We start from the raw sequence: 14761 nt of genomic DNA, 5'->3' as shown, positions 1-14761 counted from the left end.
AATATACTTAGTCCTACGGTACGCTCGAAAATCCTAAGAAAATCCTAAGAATTACTAAGGGAGTATATTTTGAAAAGAAATAAATCTCTCGAGTTTTTCGATGAACATGGATGACGTTTACGAATAAAAACAGGGGCACTTTATAACATTGTAATATTCCTCTTGATTTTTTTGAGGATTAAAAAAGAATAATATAAACCAGCAATGTGCTTAAATATATATCCAAGAAGTATAATAACATAATAAATTAATTACATCCTAACTTAAAATCGTCTAAATTGCTTTTTAAATCTCTCGTAATGGTAATCGTCTGTCGCCTTCTCCCCATTTTCTTTTCGCTTTCCTCGAATATCTTCTTTGGCCATGAATTTTTTCTTATCGCCAGACTCCTGCTGCGATTTCTGGAAATCTGAGTCTTCTATATTGACTGAAATCGTAAAGAATGCATTTTGTTTACAATTTTATATTCATCAAGAATCATGTTAATTATCGAATTAGTAAGATTAATAATTTAAAACATCATATATATATATATATATATATATATATCAATTAATAATTAAAAACATCATATATATATCAATTCACATATGAAAAATAATATTAAGATTCATACATCTATTATGTTGCACGAAATTTACAGCCATATTAGTGGGAACAAACTGCGAAGGACCATCTTTCTTTCTGTGTCTTTCCCAAAGCAATTTCAACTTTGCCTCCTCGGTAGCTTCAATGTTACGAATTTTAGCTCTGAAAAAAATGTTTTTTTAAAAAAAAATATCTAAGCTTAAAATTATCTTCCTATTTATACATTAGCTTACTCACTCTATGCCGAGATCTACTTCTGGAATCCCAGAGAGCATTTGATTTGAAAGCATTTCTTCACTACGATTAGCCGAACTTTGCCTCAAATGTTCTGGTACTGCTCGCAATGCCGCTTCCTCAGGCGAGCAATACGATCCTTTTTCATTATTGGCGCTATTTGCTGCATCATTATTTTTACTTTTGCGTTTTGACAATTCTTCTTCTATATATTTGACCCTAAGAAGAAAAACAGTCATATGAATTTAATATCCAATATACAAACTGACAATTGTTAATATATCTATTGTCTACAAATGTCAGCAATAATTAATTAGAAGCGTCTTTGTGCATACATCTCTTCATCCTCATCACGTTTATTAGTCTCTGCATTAAACTGGGTCCCAATGCCGGTTTCGTATGCATCATTTGGCTTATGTTTTGTATTCTTCAATGCAGTCATATTTACCATTCCTCCAGTTTTCATGTTAAAGGGATCAGACTAAATGAACGCAGATAAAATATTATTACATCTGTCACATTGCGTTTTTTTTTCTTTTATCATTTCATATTATACACACACATAATAAAATCACATATCCTACCGTTATGACATCAGATGCAACATTCTCTCCGAGAGCTAAACCAACGACATCGACGCCAGCTGGTCTTTCACGAAGCTTTTGAATAATCTTCATCTCCTCAACTTTCTCTCTGAAATAAACGTCATCACATTAAATCCGCTGTAATTTAATTAATATAAAATATATGCAATTCCTATGCAACTCCTACCTGAGAGACACTTTTTCGTCCTCGCTGTCATCATCATCCAAGAGCGCTTCGCGTTTCCTCAAAGATTTCTTCTTTTTTTTCTTAAACTGAATATTAGGCGTCTCGTCATCGCCGCTGCCCATTCCTTATTAATTAATTAATTATACTTATTATCTTCTCTGGAATAAAACTGTAACAAACAGGTTAATGTATCGAGAATTGCAATCGAAGCGCGCCTCGAATCTCGAACCTCGAGCCTGTTCGAGTTTCGATTATCGAACTCGCATAATTCATTTCTGGATCGTTGTGTTTCGTCCTTGAGTCAAACCTCAAATCGAAGTTGTATCAAGCATGTTCGCACATCACGTGTATTGCTCTTCGAGCCGGTTCCTTTAAAATATCTGAAATTTAAATGAAGCGAACGCTGTGTTAACTCGACTCAATAAACGTGCGAAATAATTTGTTAACATGAAGAATAAACCGACCCGTCACAAGGAGACGAATGTTTTCCGGGTGAGTAAAATTCCCGGGGACAGTAATTTAGAATAAGATATTTTATCACAAATCTTGATGAAAATATATTTATTTGACGATTTTTTGATACGAAAAAATTTGACAGAAAAAACGTGACGGTCTGCCTTGCGAGAGAAATTATTAAGCATTAAAGTTGAGGTTCTTTTCAAGGTTAGGAATTTTATCATACGACGAAATGAATACAATGTGGATATACGCATGTGACCGAGAGAGAGAGAGAGAGAGAGAGAGAGAGAGAGGGGCTTTCCTAATCTTGAAAGAGCCTAACTTTAATGTTTGATAAGTCGCTTCGCGAAGCAGAGCGTTTTTTCGCTAAATTTTTTCGTTTCGTGACAAAAGTCGATTGAGTGTAATTTTATCAAGATTTGAATAAAATTCTTATTCTAAATAATTATTATTCGCGAGAATCTTAACCTTAAAAAAAAATCGACAAAATAATCGAACAGAAAACATAAAAATCTGGAGTATCCGTCTTATCCGACAAGGCAAGATCTTAGATGCTCATCTTGTTATTTTTGAACTTTATATATATATATATATAATTATATATATAAATTTGAAAAATTATGTGCGATTGTTTTTAAAGATAACTGTATGCTAAATGGTTTCGGAATGTAGTCAAAAGCATGACATATACAGAAAAGCAATTCTAAATTTGATTTTCTCTTGGCAGTTCAAGCCGTTCTCCGAGAGAGTGACGGAAATTGATGTTGACGTCTTCCATCGTGTGACGCACCGAAACGAGGATATTGGCGACGAAGTTGAGACCTATTTTCACGAGACATTACAGAAATGGAATGTTCTCAATCTAACAGACGGCTATACCGCCTTCAAGAAACAAGTGCGAGACATTATTACGTTACCCCAGTTGCTTCACCAGAAACAGCATGTGATCGATATGCTTATGCTGTATCTGAGGAAACGAGACCCCTTGTTCCTGCAGCCTATTTTGGAGTAAGTAATAAGTGGAAATGTATGGATATAATTTTAAAAAAAAATTTTTTTTAGATAAAGGAGAGTCATATTGCTTTCAATTCCTCTTTTGTTATTCTTTTTTTTTTCTTTGTTTTCCATAGATTAGTTGTGGCGGTAGCAAGAGATCTTCAGAAAGACTTTTACGAGTACTTTCCAGAATTCCTGTCCGAGATAATTTGTCTGCTACAAACGAAGGATGCCGAACAGATAGAATATACATTTACCACTCTGGCATACCTGTTCAAGTTCCTGTGGCGATATCTGACGAAAAATATAACAACTGTGATTCCTCTGTTGTTACCATTGTTAGCTGACACACAGCCAGTTTATATAAATAGATTTGCCGCCGAAAGTTTTGCATTTGTTGTTCGCAAGATTAAAGATAAAGATTCTTTTCTAAAACTGATGTTACATATTCTAAAAGATAGACATGGAAATGCCAAGGAAAATGGAATATCTGGTTGTGGAAAATTATTGTTTGAAGTTATTGCTGGTACTCCAGGACAGTTCCATTCCTGCGGCGAGCAGATGTTGCTGCTTTACTTCAATGCTTTGCAAGATGAATCTGTCGAACAGAAACTCACATATGAAGTATTGAATGAGATCGTATCATGTATATTGCAAAACATACATCCTCAAAAATGCAGTATTATGTGGAATGTGGTACTAAAAGTGATAGACACGTTCATTGGAAAGTCGAAGCAGTCACCGGAATCTTCTGAGAGGAAACATGCTTTAGTTCTATTTCTGCGTCTTATATATATTATTATTTGTTATAAAAATGGAAAGTTTGTAATCGATGCTGTATCTTTAACGAAAAGATTTAGCTCTATGTTGGACGAATTGAATGAAAATAAGGATATCTTGCGAGAAATCATCAATGTATCCGTAGCTGTTCTCTTGGCATCCAATGTCAAATTAATGCAGGAGAACTCGAGTCAATTGCTGCTGAAAATTCTGGCAGTGAACGATACAGGATTATTATATTTTGCCGTTGAAAATTTAATAAACTATTCATCATTCGAAGCCTTGGTGCTGCCTCATATATTGCGCCGCAGCATCTCTACCGGATTCGACAGCAACACGTTGTTCCTATTTGCTAAAATAATTCTCACGAAAGCGTCGTCTTGCCTTAACGGCATAACTCTGGACAAATGGAAAAAGTACATTTTAGATATACGGAATATCGGGATTGGAAGTATCGATTATCTCTTGGCAGAATTGAAAACCTTATCCACTGATACTGTTTCGCTCGACGCACTGAGAACTTTGATAATTTTACCACACCTGAAACCATTGCGCGAAGAATTCAAGAACACATTAAAAGACGGTTTGTTATTTTTATATAAAAAAATATCGGAACTTGATAGTGCGGAGGATATTAATAAGACCGCTTTTGTGTTTTTATTAACGTTGGAATCGCTGATACATGTGTCAGAACCAAACGATCTTCATGAATTTTTGGTAAAATCTGACATAAAAATAATTGATCTTGTTAACAAACATTATGACAATAAATGCATTCTAAATGCGATAGATCTCTGTTTAACGTACTTCGCTGCATCGGAGCATCGCGTAGACTATATAAATATCGCATCGTTTGACAAACTGAATGACAATATAGTGAAAAAATTGAGTTCACCTTATGGCAACATTCGATTGATTGCGGCACATTTATATTCTTTATTTTCTAACGTCGAAGATCTGAAGAAGTCACCGATGGAAGCTGATGGGAAAAGTGCTATGGAACTTGTTTACTTGGCGGAAAGTGAGTCCGTGACGATACAGAACTACCGTAGCAAGTTGCTGTATTTGCAAGCCTTGGGATTTCAAAGTCACACGATAGCTAATCTAGAGCCGAAATATTATGAATTTCCGTTGCGATGCTTGATAGGCAACTTATACGTCAATTTCTCTCTGCTCTGGCAGCCCGTGAGCGCGATCATAGCCAGTTACGGCAACAGGGAATGTCCACAATTCTGGTCAACGTTTCTGGCCGAATTAACATCTAACAACGTACCGGAGACTGAGCGAAAACCATCGTTTGATTGTGACGTAGTTTCGTCGTTGGAAATGCTGATAGAAAAGCATGACGACAAGCCCGACTTCGAGAACTATAGAATTCTCCTTTGGAAATGCATGGTGCATTTTTCGCATTACGCCGAGACGAAGAACAGAGATCTCACTGGATTGTTCATCGATTTTGTAAATGCGCATTTTTTCAGATCTAATTCCGATGACGGCAAGTATTGCGACGTCGAGAAGCATAAAAAATTAATGAACGTAAACAATGACACGGACGATGAGAATGAAAGCGATGAGGAGCGTGATGAGAGTATAAAAGCCGTGCAAATAGAGGATTCGATGAAGAGGAATTACAAGGTGAAACTTTTACTCGCTCAAATGGAGATATTTGACAAGGTACAGAATCCAAAGATGATGCACAGAGAAGCGGAGCTACGTCAAATCTATCTGGACTTACTTTCTTCGAGGAATGTTGATATACAAAAAGCTGCCTTGAACTGTCTCTTCGCATACAAATACAAATATCTTTTGCCGTATAAAGAGTCTTTATATAATCTGCTAAACGAGAAGAATTTCAAGAACGAGCTCGCGCGTTTCAAATTAGATCAGGAGAGCAACATGATAGAGGAGGAACATCGCGAGAGCCTCATGCCGATTATAATGAGAATTATTTATGCCAAGATGATCATGAAGACCGGTATGAGGACCGGTGGGAAGGCCGGTGGATTCGCCCGGCGAAAGATCATCCTGCGTTTCCTAAGCGGCGCACAAGAGGATGAGATGATCATATTCGTCAAAATGGCATTTAGACCGTTCAAGTCATACGTATCACTGGAAGTGGATGAGGCGTTTGATTTGAGAAAGTACGCCGAGAATATCGCCGATACCGTCGACCTAAGTAACGTGATGCCGCCCAAGCGCATGCAGAGTGCCGTGAATCTGTTGGCGATAATAATAGAACAATTCGGCGGAAAGATGACGAAGTTGCTGTCGCGTCTGCTCAGAGTATTGATTTGCATCCTGGCGGAGGTGCACGGAATTCTGCGGCGATCGGCCGAGGTCTACCCAGGATATCTGACGGCGCTCAAGAACGTGAAGACGAGTTGTGTCGGTGTACTGGCGAGATTCTTTGCGCATTTCGAGGATTATGATTGGAAGCGGCACGAGATAGATGCGGTCTGTCACGTCGCTGTGTTCCCATCGTTGCAGAAACTGCCCATCGAGGGTATACACAGTCCTACGGCCTTGTTGAAGCTGTTCATGGCATGGGGTCAAAACTCGCGATATTATCCCCTGTTTGTGAAGCATCAGGAAGACGACGAGTCGGTCAGTCCTCTCCCTTACATCATGCAACTTCTGTTGAATCCCAAGACGCATCAATCCGTCATCAATGCCATCCTGGAGATGATCGAGAAGATGTTGACGTTGCAGGATTATGGGAAATCTAACGAGGACGCGATGCAAATGGATGCACCGTTCTTACCGCTGACGCCGGTACTCATTGATCTGCTCGAAGTAGAGCGGAAGATGCTCTCGAGCGAGGTCAACTACGGTTCCGCTATACTCCTGCCGCATGTTCCTAGCATTCTGGAGTTCATCAGGGATAGACTTAAAAGATCCAATAAGAGCATAAACAGACTCGAGCTGGTTATCCTGTCGCGAATCTCCGAGTTTGTCACGGATGCTGAGACATGTGACACAGTGTTGAAGCTGATAATACCCGTGTTAATCAAAAAGGCCACGTTCGGCAGTAGTAACGAAGAGGCCGTTATGGGCCTGTTGACGACCGTCACGAATCTGATAAAAATTGTAAACCAGCCGGAAATCCATGTTCGTTCCATCGCGCCGTTGATGGGTGTCCTGTCGGATGTGCCCGCTCGCAAGATCCTTCTGCAGCTGTATCGTATCATCGCCGAGAGGTCCGCGGAGGAGCGTCGGGAAGCGACAATTCAGGATTACGAGATCCTGACCGCGCTCAACGCATGGGATCGCAGATGGGTCGATCAACCAGACTTCCAGAAGAGATTGGATGCTTTCGCCCGGATCAATGACATGGCCGGGAGAAATGCAATCACGCTGGAATTCGGTGTAACTGTGATACACAATTGCTTTTACTTTCTGAAAACCGAATCGGACCTGGCGATGCGAGACTGCTCCGGCCAATGTCTGAAAGTCGTCGGGTCGAAATTGGCGAGGGAGCACCAGGGCAACGTCTTGAACAGACGTTACTTGATGGACGATACCATCCTGACACTCACGAGGAGAGGCATTACGAGCAAAAACGAGGCCGTTCGCCTTCAGTCGATAGCGCTTTTGGGACATATGGTCCTGGAATGCGCGGACGTGCATCCGATCTTACGTGACTTGTCTCTGCTTACCAATCGAGCAGATCCCGAAGTCGACTTCTTCGAGAACATGCAACATTTACAACTATATAGGAGAGCTCGCGCCTTGCTGAAATTTTGCACGCTCGCTAAAACATTGCGAAAGCCATTTAATCCCAAAACGTTGACACAGTTCATTATGCCCCTCTGCTCGTCATATTTATGCAGCGAGGCTTTTATTCATAAAAACAGCCTCGTCGATGCCGCTATAGAGACTATTGGAGTGGTGTGCAGAATGTTGCCATGGCACCATTATGAGATTATCTTGAAATATTATTTGGGCAAACTGAAGAGCTCCACAGAATATCAGAAACAAGTCGTCAGAATAGTAGTGACGATATTGGATTCCTTTCATTACGATCTTTCGAAGTACAAACCAGCACAAAAAATCGCGCAAATCGAAGTTACTTCGACGGTAACAGAGAATAGCTCGACTTTTGTCGCTGAAGAAAAAGAACAAGCTGAAGACGCGACTATTAAAGATGAGAACCTTGAAGGCACGGAGCAAGAAGCCGAGGAAGAATTAGAGAAAGCGTTGAACAATGAAAACATTGAAGTCGTTGAAGAAATAACGGAAAAAGATAAAGAAGATTTGCCGGTAATTGAAAAGCAAATGCTACTTTCTCAATACGGCGCAAAGAAAGTAGTGTTTAGTATATCAAATGGCTTGTTGCCTCAACTGCATCGTTCTATTGTGGCCAAAACTCGGCAGGACACTAGCCATAAGATCAACAAGAAGAAAGTCGCTTCCGAGATAGAAGAAGATGATCTGCTGAGAGTCCCCATCGCTCTCGCTCTTGTTAAATTATTGCAGAAAATGCCCGAGAATGTTCTGGATGCAAACCTGCCAGGGTAAGTGTGCCAGATATTTTTTTTATGGCAATTTAAAATTATTTTGTTCAATAATAATTGGCCCGAGATTCTTGGACATGAAGAGTTTCAAGAAAAATAAAAGAAAATGGCAATTGCGTTTCAATGAAACAATGCATATTTACTTTTCAGAATTTTTATGAAATTATGTACATTCCTCAAATCGCGTATGGAATCAGTTCGACGTGCAACTCGCGAGATATTACAGAAAATTATGATAACTTTGGGACCAAAGTATCTTCATCATCTTTTGAAAGAACTGAATACGCTGTTAACAAAGGGCTTTCAAGTGCATGTTCTCGCGTATACAGTACAAGCCGTTTTACTCGCACTGAAACCTTATTTCCAGGAATTTGATATCAATAATAATTTACAAAGCATTCTATCGGTAAGCATTATATAATTATTATTTGGTTACAAATGCTATAAATATATTAGTAAAATTTAATTGAACATTTCAGAGAGAGAAAGAGACACTCTATGTATTTTTTAAAATAATTTTTTGTACATAGGTATGCAAAGTGGATCTATTTGGATTAACTGCAGAGGAAAAGGAGGTGATCGGTATTACCAAAAATGTATCAGAGGCAAAAAGTACTAAAAGCTTTGATATTTTTCATATATTAGCGGAATTTATAACAGAATCCTGCTTATTGGACTTAATCCTACCGTTAAAGGAAGTTCTAATAAAGACACACTCACATAAAACGATAAACAAGATTGTGGAATGCCTAAGGAATGTAACTCTGGGATTGGCGGACAATACTTACATACCGCTGGAACGAATGCTCATATTTCTTTATGGTATTATCTCAGAAAGCATACCAGATCTCATACCCGAAAAGGAAAGTAAAAAACTCGCGGAAGAGAAAACGAAAACTTTGATCCAGCAAACGGATTACCTTCTCATACCGCCAGAACCCAAAAACAAGATGGGTATCAAAGCTACTGCGAAAACCACCAAGCGTGCCAATATTCATGTAATGATCGAATTTGGTCTAAGGTTATATCATATATTGTTAAAACGAGACAAAATCTCCAGTACGGATTATAAACGTTACTTAGAACCATTCGTGTCAGTTTTGAGCGATTGCTTGAAAGCTCAGCATGTTAAATTATGTACCATAGCGTTACAATGTTTAAATTGGATGCTTAAGATGGATCTAGATTCGATGCGCACATCGATATCGGATATTTGTACTACTATGTTCGGCATTCTGCACAAATACGCTGCCGCGGGATTAAGTAAGGGAGATAACTTCGACCTCGTGATGACCACGTTTAAATGCATGTCCGTGCTCGTCCGCGACGTGAAACACTTCAGCATTAATGCCGAACAGTTGAAGATTCTTATCTTGTATGCAGAACAAGATTTACATGACAGCGACAAGCATGCTACCGCATTTACTCTACTCAAAGCTATAATACATCGAAAAATGATTATTCCCGAGATGCACGCTGTTATGGAGAAAGTTGCTATGCTCAGCATTACCTCGGATCTGGAACACATTAAATTGCAATCGCGATCCGTATTTTACTCGTATCTAATGAGTTATCCGCTTGGCAAACATTTAGACAAACACATATATTTCTATCTTACTCAATTGAGCTACGAGATGCAGCCAGGTCGATTGAGCGCGCTGGAGATGATTCATAGCATCGTCACGGGATTCCCATTGAAAACGCTAATTGGAAGATCAGAAATCATATTCGCAATGACTGGAGCGAGATTGATAGATGACGACGATCCGACCTGCCGTAAACTTGGCGCAAAGTGCATAAAGGAAATGCTAATGCGACTACCCTACAACAATAGGAACAGATTGTTTGAAATACCTCTTCAGTGGTTAAATGATCCTAAGATAAGATATCGGACATTAGCGGCACAACTGTGCGGCATATTTGTGACCGTCGAGAAAAACGATTTCGATTCACGGCTGCCGCAAGTCTTGCCATTGTTATTGAAGCAATTTAATAATTTTTCCGCTTCCGATAACACGAAGCTCGAAAAACATATGAAACTAGATAATACAAATGACTTACAGGAAGATCCCAATGTAAAGGGAGAAAGAATGAAGGATCATCATATAATTCAAGTATTACAGTTGCTATTAAAAATAGCGAATTACGGATCTTTTTTCACGAGCGGAAAGTACAAAGAGTTCGTTGACTGTTTTGCTGGTAAGTTTCTTTTAGTTCAAAATATTTTTCTATTTTTTCTTTGGAAATACCACATTTTTATATTTTGTTTCAGAACGTAGCCAATCTTTGCTTGCGCATCCGCATTTATGGGTTCGATTGGCAGCTGCGCAATTAATCGGTTTTATTCTCGCTGCTCTTGATGTAGATAAAATCGTGGAACTTTTAAACAATCCAGAGAATGATAAAACGTGCGAAGGATACATGTACACAAGGCCCGTGGATACTTTAAAGAGTCTGATTCTAGATTTAGTGGCTCAACTTTATCCGGACATGACATTTGAGGAATTGGCAGATCAAGTCGTGAAGAATCTAATTTTTATTGCAAGAATGTTAAAATCGGTCGTAGGATCCGCTGCGAAAAGCGATGAGCAAGAAAATGGAAATAAAGCAGTGGATAGCAATAATTTGTCTCTTTCTTGGCTTATAAGGAGATTGAGGAAAACTGTTAATATAGAGATAACACAAATGCCTAAATCAACATCAGTAGTAAGTTCTTACTTATTGGATATCTATGTATCTATGATGATTTCAGATACACTACGTATAATCATGATATATTTTTAGAGAACTGCTGTGTTTAAGTTTATTGCGGGCATAGTAACCACAGTGCCTATGGAGTATCTGAAAGCAATGCTTTTTAACATTATGTCTCCATTGGTACGGGAAATGGCTACAACAGACGAAATGAATACTGAATTACGACGGCTTGCCAAAGAAGTAGCTGCTATGATTAAAAAATCTATAGGAAATGAAGAATATGCCAAACTATTGAATCGAGTACAACAAAAATTAGACATTAAACGAGCGGAAAGAAGAAAAGTTCGTGCGCAACAAGTAAATACATTTTTACATTATTTTACGTTTTCAGTTTTTAAACTGCATGACTATTTCTCTCTACGAACAAGTGATAAGAAATTTACATATATATTACATATATATTTACATATATATTTAAATATATATTTATATATATATATATATTTACATATATATTTATATATATATATTTACATATATATTATTTATTACTTTACCAGTTTGTGACCGATCCGGATTTAGCGGCTAAGCGTAAACTAGCAAAACAACAAAAAAAGAAGGAAGCTAAGAAAAGAAAGTTGGATAATATGAAAGGAAAAAAAACAGCAAAAAAACGCAAGAAAAAGGTAGAGCTGGATGATTTGTAATGATATAATTTAAGTAAGAATTTTTGCAATGTCGATATATAATCATATTTACATGAATAATTGTTATTCTGTATATATCTTTTAACATAATAATAATTATAAACGCTAAACTATGTAGTTTAACTTATTTGAAGAAGTATAAAAGAATATATAAATTCTTGTATATAAATTATAATTGTATATTTATTACTATTTTTATACTTACTATTTTTATTATTTATTTGTATATTTATGCATAACATACATAATTAAATATTATTAACAAAAATATATATTGTTTTTACAAATTATAAAAACTCTATATGCATATTTTTGTATATGCGTATATATTTTTTAAGAAAACATCTGATTTAAAATTTTATTTTCCAATATTTCGTTTTAAAAAGTTTAAAGCACCTTCAATAATTTTTAAATAATTAACAAAATTTCAGTAGCGTTCATTTCAATAGAATCATTTCAATAACCTTTTTGAAATAATTATAATTGATTAATTAATGTTTATCATATCTTTTTTTTCTCTATATATTTTTTACTTGCATGTAAAAATCTGGAAAACCTAGAATATTTAATAATTTGTAGATAGTCATAAAAATTAAAAATTCTGAATATGTCCATGTTTTCCAAATTTTTGCAAGTAATCAAAAAACCAGAAATTCTACGATCTGTAGATAATGTGTTAGGTATGTTTTTTTTATCTTTAAATACAATAAATATATTTATGCTCGGAAAAAACTGAAATTATCTAAAAATAATTCAAACGCCTCAGAAATTAAAATAATCTAATGACGCAACAAAAACTGTAAATCATTTCGCGTAACAATGTATACATTTTATTTTATCTCTAATTTGTACACTAATCAGGTGGATATTATCATCTAGAATTTTGCAAATAATTTTTCCTAGAAAAACTATTTTCTATTGCTATTTTATTTTTATGTTCTATTAAAAGTAAACGTAAAAGATTGATATTCATTTATTTATGATGGCATGATTTACAGGTTTATTATCTATATATATTTCAATTCGATCAGATCGATCGAAGCTACATTATTTCCATTATTTCCATATTGTATTGTATTTAAAGATATAATTTAATTAATTTATATATTAGCGAATAACTTTTAACTTAATTTCTTGATCTTCTAATCAGATTAAAGTGAAGTATCTTTTTAGAAATAAAACAAAAATTATACAAGTACACACACACACACACACACACACACACACACACACACAACACACAACACACATATGGAATATATTTATATATTACATACTAAAAAGTAATATTAAGTATCATATAATAAACTTTTTGTTTTAGAAAATTTAGAAGCATTATACTTTAATTATACTTTAAATTATACTTTAAAATATTTAGTTAAGTATAGGCTATACCATTTGAAATTTTATAGTATAAGCGGAAAAATGATAATTTCTAGTTTGATAAGTGATCATCAGCTTAAAGTATAAATTCTTATTAATTTTTTGATTTTTTCAAATCTTTGTTTTTCGAAAATGAAACTTTTTACAAAAAAGTTATATTTTTGAAAATTTTTTTTTCCCGATTACATTGCAATTTCGAGACACTTAAAATATATAAATCCGGCATATAAAATATATAAATTTAGCAAAATCATATAATCATCACATATAATATGGATTACATATAAAAATATATCAAGTAAATATTTAATTATTTTAAATAATATATTTATAATAAAAATCCTATATTGATTTATTTTACTTAAAAAGTAAATGTTGTATTACTGTTGAAAATATAGATTTGATTGAAATGGAGAGAGAGAGAGAAATCTGCGATAAAATTACACAAATCCTGAATTTATTGTTTTTTACTATTTTTACCTTCAGACTTCATTATTTTTCCATATCATTTGTCGCATAATTCTATGGAGAACGTTCAGAAAAAATTATGTGCGCAAAAGATATATTAAAATGCAGATATATTAAAAGTTAAAATGAAAAAGGCAAAAATGAAATAAATGTTAAAACACAAAAAGACATTAGAAAAGATAAAATGCAATAAGTAACGTAAATTTTGGAAGGGGCACTTTAAGTTAAGATAATTCTAGATAATCGCTTAGAACTTAAAGAATATAAATTGCAAAAGAACTGTGCGTACGTTCTTCTAAGCACGTAGTTCAAAGTCTATTGTCTACATATACATATATTGTCGAGGCAACTTTTATTTGGAACCACATCGTAGGCTACTAAGGCAAATAAGTAAAATAAGTTACATTTACTCGTTACATTAACTTACATCGGAAGATGGACGTGGCATTTGAAAGAAATCTTTTCGTACGTTCTGAGTACCAATCATGTCAACTTTTCTTCCCGAAAGTGAAAACTTTTTCCATCATTTTCAATAGGAAAAACTTCACTTTTCACATGTTTGCTTTAGAAAAAAAAAAAAAAAAATTACATATTGCTTGGTACTTTAATCATTTTCAACGATAATCCGATTTTTCAACAACTCGTTTAAAATCTGGGTTACGGTGTGTGACATCCTGCGTGTAAATCCTGATCCTGAGAATCGACACTTTGCTTTACATTTTCGCGTCAAGATTCGCGCGAGTAAGTAACATTACCGAGATCTAACAGGGGAATTAAGCTTCTTAACGCGCCCAGAAATGCCTTGAAGAGGAATTCAGTGTTATTGCCCGGATGCGACTGATGATTATCCGGCCAGTTGCACAAGATCGCAATTTGCACGTGACGAATAGATTTCGTCGCCGGTGCGTACGAGTTTAATCGAGTTTATAAACCAGATGCCAGATCAATTGACCCGCGCGACCCGTTGTATTGACCTGATATGTTTTTTTGACCAGTTGATGTTTCTTTTTTTTTTCCAGTGAGTCTGTGATACAAGGTCGCATTCCGGTGTGTGCCATCACTTCTGTATCATCTCTTATCAAAATAAATACGTGGACGCTAACGATTGGGCTAAATCGATACCAAGCCCGGAAGATCCGTTTCTTAAAACTCATCTACGGAGCT

General features: G+C 35.8%; 2 protein-coding genes across 5 annotated transcripts; one reads left to right on the top strand and one right to left on the bottom strand.

The window, feature by feature from the left end:
• Positions 1–42: 42 nt before the first annotated feature.
• Positions 43–1882, bottom strand: LOC105432896 (splicing factor C9orf78). The gene is made up of 6 exons (XM_025219775.2): positions 1594–1882; positions 1407–1515; positions 1158–1303; positions 826–1041; positions 617–750; positions 43–427 (listed from the first exon to the last, which is right to left on the bottom strand). The coding sequence occupies exons 1-6, from the start codon at positions 1713–1715 to the stop codon at positions 264–266; spliced, it is 891 nt and encodes a 296-aa protein (XP_025075560.2). The 5' UTR covers positions 1716–1882; the 3' UTR covers positions 43–263.
• Positions 1883–1888: 6 nt separating this feature from the next.
• Positions 1889–14756, top strand: LOC105432895 (small subunit processome component 20 homolog). Of its 4 annotated transcripts, none has more exons than XM_089082549.1 (9): positions 1889–2085; positions 2780–3060; positions 3183–8342; positions 8493–8748; positions 8873–10541; positions 10615–11048; positions 11127–11396; positions 11600–11725; positions 14617–14756. In XM_089082549.1, the coding sequence occupies exons 1-9, from the start codon at positions 2041–2043 to the stop codon at positions 14617–14619; spliced, it is 8244 nt and encodes a 2747-aa protein (XP_088938675.1). In that variant the 5' UTR covers positions 1889–2040; the 3' UTR covers positions 14620–14756. The 4 variants fall into 4 exon arrangements, with proteins under 4 accessions (XP_088938675.1, XP_088938674.1, XP_011646189.2 ...); XM_089082548.1 differs by having other exon boundaries at positions 11600–11759; positions 14617–14755; XM_011647887.3 differs by lacking the exon at positions 14617–14756 and having other exon boundaries at positions 11600–11915.
• Positions 14757–14761: the final 5 nt, after the last annotated feature.

The sequence above is a fragment of the Pogonomyrmex barbatus genome, unplaced genomic scaffold (genome assembly GCF_055798465.1).
Source record: "Pogonomyrmex barbatus isolate J1 unplaced genomic scaffold, ASM5579846v1 scaffold6, whole genome shotgun sequence".
Classification (NCBI taxonomy): Eukaryota; Metazoa; Arthropoda; class Insecta; order Hymenoptera; family Formicidae; genus Pogonomyrmex; species Pogonomyrmex barbatus.
This window is presented reverse-complemented; position numbering and strand designations above follow the sequence as displayed.